The sequence below is a fragment of the Atta cephalotes genome (assembly GCF_000143395.1).
Source record: "Atta cephalotes unplaced genomic scaffold scaffold00028, whole genome shotgun sequence".
NCBI lineage: Eukaryota > Metazoa > Arthropoda > Insecta > Hymenoptera > Formicidae > Atta > Atta cephalotes.
In genome coordinates this window covers 1,919,105-1,929,307 of record NW_012130092.1, presented here as the reverse complement: position 1 = coordinate 1,929,307, position 10,203 = coordinate 1,919,105, and the positions used below count along the sequence as shown (strand labels likewise).

Genomic DNA, 10,203 nt, shown 5'->3' with positions numbered 1-10,203 from the left:
AGAGAGAGAGAGAGGGAGGGGGGAGGGATCCTAGTAATACCACTGGTCTTTTCTATATTATATTACCCCTAAATTATGCCATCATAAAAACATGATGAAGCGATCATGACCGCGGATGCTCGACAAATAACTCGAAAAATCAAGAGAATAGGAAATAATGGGCATGAACGGATTGGACAACATATTTGTTATTCATTTAGTTCATGTGGCATCCTAGAAGCTCGATACCTCGATACTTTGGCTGCGCATATCGTTAATCATAGAAGGGACATTTTAGAATTCTAAGATATTGATTTGTATTTAAGATACTTATATTTTTAGCAATTAACTATACAATTTTATCTGAATTTTTATATTTTCATAAAAGTAAAGTTTTCTGTTCTTGATGAGAGTACTATATCTCACAATATATGAAAATACTGATTTTTAAAGAGTAATTTTTATGAGAAAGATTTTTTGTGTATTTGATAAGATATAAAAGATGTGCTCCATTAACAATCTCTTAATTCGGGTGAACTTGTTAATGTCAAACGTTATTATTGTCAATTAAATTGTCATTAACTTGATCAAAAAATAAAAGAAAAATACTTATATTACATATAAATTAAAATTAAAATTAAAAAGGAAAGACTTCTACACACTATACACTTGATATTTTTATTAACTTGATATTTTTATTTTTATTTATAAATTCGATACTTTTAAAGGAGGTACGATTTAGACGAAGAATCGTATCTTTGCATTTTACAAAAAACCTTATATCAAATTAATTTGTTATTGTAAAAAGTTAAAAATGTAATAATGACTTAAAACATCAAACTAATTTCCAATGTTTATTTGCATACAAATCAAATGGAAAATATAATAAAAAATATTTTAAGTGATACGCATTCGGCAACTCTCGCCTAAACAGTTACGTGTAATTGATATCATTTTATGTAAATTGTAAAATAGTAGATATTTTTATTTTTTAAATGAAAAATTTGTATTAATTTCTTGCACTTTTCTAACGCAGATGATGAAGCATGGCTGGGACAACTACGTACGGTACGCATGGGGAAAAAACGAATTAAGACCAATCTCGAAGAGAGGTCACAGTGCCAGTATCTTCGGGGCTTCGAATATGGGTGCAACTATCGTCGATGGACTTGATACTCTTTACATCATGGGTCTCCACGATGAATTCAAGCAAGGACGCGACTGGATTGCCGAGAATCTGGACTTCGACATCGTGAGTACTACTTTCAATTATGTTTTTATATTTGCATATTTCTCAATGACATGTTTCAGCGATATACTTACGCTGAAATAATCACCGAATTTTAGCAAATTATATTGTATCTTTTAAAAGTGACATACAAAAATAGTTAAATCTTTAGTAATCAAATTAGAAATAGTTAATTTTTTTATATAATCTAAATAAATCTCATAAACCAGCGTTTCTATGAGTAAAAACAAATGATTAAAATGAAAAATGAAAAAGATTGATGTGTTTTTTAAAAGTCAAAAGAATAATATTTTGTTTTACTTTAATATCGATAGATTGAAATAAATATATTTTTATAAGTTCATAATACGGTGAACTTAGTATATTAAATAATTTATAACACATTATTTTTAATAAATTATCTATCAAGTGCTCATTTAATCATCTCGTAGAATTGTCACGAGAGAATTTAACTATGCTAAACATATATCTGTCTCTGTGCTAAATTTATTTGTCTTATTGTTAGAAATAGTTTTCTATTATGAAGTTAAATTAATTTAATGTCTTTTCTCAAAAATAATGCAAAAATTCAAATAATGGACATGATATTATATCATTCTTATTATAATATTTTACATGATGTAAAAAATAATTCTAATATAAGAGTAAAACAAAAATTTTTTTGTTTTAAATTTGCAAATGTTTTTCTGCGTCTACTTCTTTGAAGAATTTCTGCAGTTTTCTTTCATGACTGCAAAAGTACAGTGATGTCTATCTAAGTGAAGGTATCACGATGAAAGTTCGACATTCACCGACACGCGTCGAAACCAATTTCGTCCTGAGTCAACTTACCTAACGCAGCTATGTCATCGTCTCCTTTTTCGCGAGCCCCAACGGAAGCGAACTTTTGATATAGGCTCGCGTCTGCATACACTATTCCTCCTCCGTACCATCTTTCCTTTACTTTTGCGTTATACAACATTCCGGAAATGTGTTTGCTCGGAGGAGGTCCCGTTCTGACGAGATGTCGAAGACACCCTTCGATTTTCTCTTGGCGCGCGACCTATTTAGATAAAATCTAATAAAGAAATAGAATAACATTATCTCATAGATATTCTTAGGTGGAAATTTAATTATAAAATTACTTCTTTCTACATCTCAAAATTAAAATGAGTTTTTTTTAAATGAAGTATTCATAATTACACAATTTTTTTTTGTGATATAAGAATAAGTAGCATAGAAAGATAAGGTAAAACTGCACATTAAGGATAACTTCACCGATTTCAATGATCTTCGCATCAAAATCGTCGTCGTAAATAACAATCATGAAGTTTTAGTCATCGCATAATGTTTATTATAAAGTTGTTATCATTGAAACTTAATTATCTTCTTTAAAGATATTTAACTCTATTTGAATTTTTACATAGCATAAATAGCACGTTATGTGCATATTTGCGTATATAAAGAAATACGTGAACGCGGGGGAGAGGCTCCAGTATAATAGAAGTGTAGTATATATTATCATATACATATTTTATATGTATATTTTATCATATACATATATTCTTATCTCGAAAAAATCTAACTCAAATCAAATTCAGTGAAGTGGACCTTGCTTGGGAAATTGGAAATCTATGTGGAATTGTACAATTACAATCTCGTTTCGCACTGTAAGCAGAAGGCAATATGAAGTGGACCTTCTAAATCCTTGTACGATTCTACATAGATTTCCAATAGACGAAACGAGATCTACTCTATAAAATTTTATTTTAGTTACATTTGTTTTGTGGAAATGTAGGGCTCTACTTCTTTCTCCGCCAACTATTTAAATATGCAATTATGCACATAATGTGATATTTACATAAAATTCGTAATGGGTTAAATTTAAAATAGAATTAAACACATCTTTATATTGTTAACTTTATTTGTTAATAATTTTTTAATAAGTAATGAATGATATAAAATCATTTGATTAGAAATTTCAGAAAAATAACTTTGAAATAACATCAAGATTATTCAAATCAGTGAAGTCGTCTAATGCAGTTTTACCGCAGATAATATTGAAAAGAGAGGAGAACAAAAAAACAGACAGAAGAGCAGAAACATTTAACTTTGTTAAATTAACTTCTATAAAAATTTGACATAATCTTTTCAAAATCGCAAATGTTCACTTTGTTATTGCGTGGATATGTCATCGTGACCTTAAAAAATGAGAATCTTATCTTTAGAGAACAGGACCACTGAAATATCTCAAATCCCTGACTGAATCCAATATTTTCTCGATAAAATATTACAACGGATCATTTTGTAGAGCACAAATTGTCAGTTTAAAGTTCCTACATAAAATATTTCATTGCCACAAATATTTTCTTTGTATGACGAATGGTAAAGTGGAAAGAATTACTTAACAATATCTTTCCCAAATATTTTTGTAAATTAAAAGTTTGTGGACGGAAATCTATCTTTGGATTTTGTTAAATTTTTGAGTATTAAATAGATTATTGGCTATTCGAATAAAGTCGCAATAAATTTGATAAAGGAGCATAAGAGCCAATTTGTAAAATATACGTGCAAGTGTATTAAACAATTTCTTCGAATTGGCTCTTATGCTCCTTTATCCAATTTAATTTGACTTTTTAGTATTATAAAACTTATCTAATAATATAACATTATAATATAACATTACAGTTTACATATTATATCCCATAATATGAATAAAATAGAAATCGAACTTTCATTTTGCATTCTTTTTACACTACGTAGTAAACACATAATTAAATGTAATCGCATATTTCAACAAAAAGAAATTATTAAGAAATATTAAATATTAATATTAATATTAAGAAATAATACAATGAATTCTGAATTATGTACAAAGTAAAAATATATATTTCTTACATAATCAGTTATATTGATTAATAAATTATATTTATAAATAATTATTTTTTAAGTAAAATATAAAACTTGTCAGTAGATATATTTATTTTATTAAACATTCTTGTTATCAGAATACAAAAATCGATAATGATTTTGAAGATGTGTTACCTTTAAGGCAGTTCTGATAAACAGCGCATTTAAGCGCTTAATTAACTTATAATCGTTATGTAAATCGATGCCTGTGGTATTTTTCTGTCGGTGCATACGGGAAGAATAAACTTAAACGTTTTCACATGGCAGTTTCGTAAGTACCGAGCCAAGAAACTTAGCCCGGTTTATCCAAAGTTGGTAACAGCCTTCTATACCCTCCGACTCCTCAAACTCTTCTCTCGCAATGTTCCGTCGGATTTCTAAGTGGATAACTTGCTGTATTAGCTGCTTTTGGCTTGCGGTAACCAGCGTGTCAACCACGTTAGAAGTTATGCCTATTGTTTTGCAGCTGTTTCTGAAACTCTTTCGTCTCTCATATCATTTTAGCTGCAAGGAATGCAAAGTTACATCAATGTACAACACAATTCTATACAGTTCTTATTCTTTCATAATTTGCTTACTATTTATCTGTTTATTACACATACATGCATACATAAAAAGACAATTTATATTATAAATTTTTGCTCATTTATAGTTTTAGGACTTTTTACAAAAATACTTTTTACTTTTTTAAGTCTTAGAAATATTATATACAATAGAATAAAATTATTAAGTTATATTTATAAATGTTAGATAGCCAATTGAAAATACGTATAAACTTCATTTAAATATTAATATTTTACCGTTATTACGTAACAGAATCCCAAAGTTGTTGTTACAATCGGCGTCTGAAATTGAAAAGAATAAGAATGACTTAAATATCTTATATTTCACGACACATTTAATAAGAACGGTAAAGGATAAAAGGCGGCTTGACAACGATTTATTTCAGTTATTCGCGTTTGATCAGCGAGATAAATTTCAATGGTCGATATAAGTGAGATGAGCAAAGGAATACCATGCAATATATATTGCCTGCAATGAGATTTATATAAGAATGAAAACAGCGTGGCGAGCGCAAGGGTTTTGCACGAGCTAGGTGGGAAGCGAGATCATGAACGGGTTATATGGACTTGTCTGCGATTCGGACGAGCGATAAATTCGGTAAGGAAGCTGCATCCGAAGGGGCCTAACCGCTCCAAGTATAAAACGATGAGTCGCATCGCGTATTATGCGTTGAAGATGCAGGTACGAAGAGGAGAATACAAGGTACTGGCTATAACATCCAGTATCTGACACCGCCATTTCAGGTTAATATATATGCACAGCCATGCAAGATTAAAAAAAAGAACAATGAAATATACATATTTTATGTACGACAAAGTGATGTTTATATTGCTATCAGTTTAAAATGCTACATTCATTATTACAAGATTACTAAAAGCAATATTACGTAACAAAGGAAAATAGCAAAAAATTTCCATATATATAATCTTTATGCACAATTATTGAAATTTTGTATTAATTTATTAACAGGAAATATGCACATGATGTTATTGATGCAATAGATTTTTAGCATAGTATTGATGTTAAATAAATATTAGAACAGATTTATATAATTTACATTTGCATTTGCGTTAATATATAAACATATTTATTTTCAATAGAAGCACGATAATATGAAAATATTTTTAGTTAGATCTGTTTACTTTACTTGTATATCTGCAGCACTAAGTTGAATATTTTTTAATTTTGTCAAGTTGAAATCAGAGCAATTGTAAAAAAAAATTATGCAATTTTATTTCGCAGTTTCCACAAGGAACAAAAAAGTATTTAATTAAAAGTCGCTTGTTAGCAACAGTTGTGTAATAAAATTTTTCTTTTAAAATTCAGAATTGAATATAATAATGAACGTGTATTAAACATATTTTTATAAATCGTGTTGATGACACTAAGCTGCAAGGATCTTCCATTTATTTTAGAAGCCTGTTTGACCGGTTCTAACCTGACTTGTTATAATAGTATAGTAAGTTTAAAAAGGAGAAAATGTAAAAGAGCGTATTAAAATTTTAAAAGCGTTACAGTTTGTACTTATTTCTGTTACATAGTGTTACAATTATGTTTGTTTGTCTACTTTGACAAATATCTCATGAGCAATCTATTTATATAAAATTTAATATAGAAGTTTATTATTTACCTCTTACTTAATATATTTCTATATTTTTCTTTTAAACATTATATTTTCTTGAAAAATATTATCTTTTCTCTCTCTCTCTCTCTTATTAGTCTAAAAATATAGAACAAAAATGCATTATGATATCTAATCCGAATTTTTGGAATTAAACGATAATAGTTTCTCGAGTATATTGTTAAAATCTCTATCTTAAAAAATATATACACATTAAAGTATTACTTAAATAGAAAGATAGGTACAAATAATAATTAATTAAATTATTGATTTAATATTGATTTCAATAAGCTCATTCTGTTAGCAATTCTTTTCGCTCTTTTAGAAACTTATGCTACTTTTGTTACAATCGTTAAAATTTTATTCCAGTTTAACCGGTTTTATCGCTACATCGTCATGATCAAATAGTCTGTGAATGTGACAGAATTATTTATCGCTGTCTATTAAAAATTTCGTAATCCGATGACAATTTGAAGATGACTAAGTTTCTGGTTTTAAAAATCAGATACCGTTTATCGATACTTTTGTGAAGTTAGAATCTCATTTTTTAAAAAAGTGAACTTAAATTTAGAGTATTAACTTCACAACACGTAAAACGAAAAATCACGATATCTTTCCATTGTACTAGCGTTTGGAGTATTAATAATTTTTTTCTATTGAAATATTAACTTTTTAGCAGTAGCATTACCTTATTGTAAAAAAGTTTTTTATTTTACTAATTTTATTCAAAAATATTTTGAAAAAAAATTTATCGATATCTGAATTTGTTAATGTATTAACGCATAGCCTTTTGGTGAAAAGCATTGTATTTTAATGTTCAATGCCATATTGCTTCCTCAATTATTAAATTTAATTAAATTGTATGGCTCCTGGACTTTTTGATATATTCTTATACCTATTTATAAAAAATAAATGTGCAACTCCAAGTAGGACAGCAACGCTTGCAAAGCACTAAAAAAACGATTATATACGTTTTTTTAACGCTTTTTTAATGTTTTATAAGCGCTGTGTGTTACTTGAGATACTAATCACTAGGGGATTAATATTATTTATGATGATATTCGAAAAAATATTAAGAAATATACATATGAAGTATACATAATTAAATATATATACACCAGCAATGTTTTGTCATTGTCATATAAAGTAAATGTACTAGTTAAGAGATATGATCCCATTATTGGATAAAGTGATCAAAATTTTAAATATTAAACATTTAACGATATGTGCGGCTCTAAATTAATTTGTTTTATTAAATTTTTAAAACAACGAATTTATTTAGACATTTAGTTATACATATTATTAAAAGCTTAGTATTTAAAATTTTTGGTAGTTTGTCTAGTAATTGTGAACCATGGCCACTGACTGGTACATTCGTCTTAATATGTAATGTTTTATTTTGTGCACATTTTTCGTACTTACGCTGTGATATACGCTGTGATACGCCACAGGTCGATTTAAAAATCAATATAGAAATCTTCTTGTTATATGTTTTTGTTGATGTTAATCAATGCCGATTTAGCCGTTTGGAAGAATGAACATTTCGTCTGTCAGCTATGCACAAATCACCGTACAATCCCCGTTATTCGTCGTTATACATTAAGTTGCGCTTGATAGATATGCAACGTAGCTCTCGAAGGGCGGAACGGAAGGCTGCACGCTGAGATATGCGAGATACACGTATTGCACAATTATGGCAGACCACCTCGTCTAACAGCGCTATGCTCCAGCTATAGCACACAACGAAGAGATTCATACATCGCAAAATGAGTCGATCTTTATTACGCCTTATGCGCATTCCATTATGCGTGCAATATTTCGTGATGTTTCGAACAGATGTTCCAAAAAGTCATTAAATTGAGATACCTGTAAATATCTGTTGTTAGAATTAAGCCTTGAGTAAAATTTTTATATAGAAATTATTATTTTGATATAATTGCTATTTTGATGATTGATTAAGTATAAATTAATTATTTCATAAAATGTTTTATAAAATGTTATATCTATTGTCATGAACGAATATTCTAATGTCAAATATATGATAATTGTGCTATTAATGAAAAGTTGTTTTAACGATTTGATTTGATTTACTTTGATTTGGATTCAAATAAATTAAGAAACAAAATTTCATTTGATCTATGTAGCATAAAAAAATTTTTTATTTGCACATCTCTAATAAAATGTTTAATGTACTAATCAAAATACTTAATTTATTAACCTAAAATTACTGTTATTTTCGAAACAAAAACTTCTTATATTGCACTTACGAAATAAATATTAATCTTTTTTGAAAATATAGATAATTCTTAATAACAAAATAAATAAAAACTATCAAAAAAATTCATATTAAAAAAAATACAATATTTTAACTTGATCATAATGTTATAATTTTCTGAATATATTTTAAGAAATATATTTTTTTACTATGTATACTCTGTTGCATTTTATAGGATATTGCAGTTGAGAATTTAATGGGAAGACCAGAGCATTTGTCGTAAAAAGCTTTAAAGAAAACACAATCTTTATGAATTTTATTCATATTTTTTCTAGTTGTATTCTTGGCAATATCACTTGATTTAATAATAACTATTATTAAATAAGCGGAATTAAAATTCATAATATATGTCTATAATTTTAAATGACCTAAAATATCTATTTAACATTATATAATGTTAATTAGTAGCAAAAATAATTTGTCAGGTACGCATAATAAACGTATAATTTGTTATACGTAAACGTTATACGTTAAACGTATTAGGATTTATCTCACAATATATTAAATTATATAGATTAGACTAACTTATAGATTACCCAATTTGTATAACAAGTAATATAAATATGTTTATTCGATTAATCAATTATTTCTCTTCTTGGGGAGATATATTGATTAATATCATCGAATATAAGGGGAAAGTAATAAATATTCTATTCTATATTTTATTAATCAATATGTTAATCAACATTTATCTATTAGAGTCAAATGAATGTCTTATAGTGGCACAATTCAAAGAATCAATTCCTCGAAAACTATAACAACTGACACTATGTATATTGACTGACAGTTCAACCGTGAATACTCCTAGTCAGTAGCTGTGAAGATTTTTTACTGAGTTTGCGCGAACTGGAAGTAAGAAAATTATTTTCTCCTTCCAGAGAATATATTTTCTTCCAAGCGTTGTTATTATATATAATTTTCTTAGTGCTACATTATTATTTACCATGTTTTTGTGTAAAGTTAAGAGACCTACTAACGAAATTAACCTATGCATTACTTTCTTTTATGAAATACAGAATATTTTTCAGTTTAAAAGATATCGAATTATTACTAACATCAGTGAGTAATCAAAAGTCAATGAACGGAAAAAAAAATTTAATAGCATTTAAAGAAAATAAGAAATAAGAGAAATTTTTTTTTATTCTATTCTTATGTGTCCAACGTACAATCAAAATGAATTTGTTTGAAAGTCGTTATTTCAATCTAAATCGCCTTCTCATGTCGTTTATTGGTCTATGGCCTTATCAAACATTAGGAACCAGAAGGATTAAAATGATTCTTATATCATTTTTTTTGGCAGAAGGTATAACAGCGCAGGTAGATCTTTCGTATAATAGGTGCATTTTATTCTTATTTTTATTTATTGTTTTATTCTTTAAAATTTATTTAATTTACATATATCTGATTTTCTTTAAGAACTTTTGTTAAAAAATTGATTATATGTATAATATATTAAAAGATATTAAAATTATTATAATACATTGAATGCTTATATGTATGTTTACACGTATGAAAGATTCAAGATAATATTAAATAATTATTATGGTATATATATATATATATATATATATATATATATATATATATATAATAATATATAATATATTAGTGTAGTAGTAGTTAGTT

General features: G+C 27.2%; 1 protein-coding gene across 1 annotated transcript in view; it reads right to left on the bottom strand.

The window, feature by feature from the left end:
* Nucleotides 1–4,348, bottom strand: part of LOC105620662 — a 10,599-nt gene extending 6,251 nt beyond the window's left edge. Inside the window, exons 1-2 of the mRNA XM_012202151.1 lie at nt 4,253–4,348; nt 2,060–2,270 (exon numbers count right to left, since the gene is read on the bottom strand). Coding sequence (XP_012057541.1) covers nt 2,060–2,270; nt 4,253–4,348 — 307 coding nt within the window. The remainder of the gene's footprint in view (nt 1–2,059; nt 2,271–4,252) is intronic.
* Nucleotides 4,349–10,203: the final 5,855 nt, after the last annotated feature.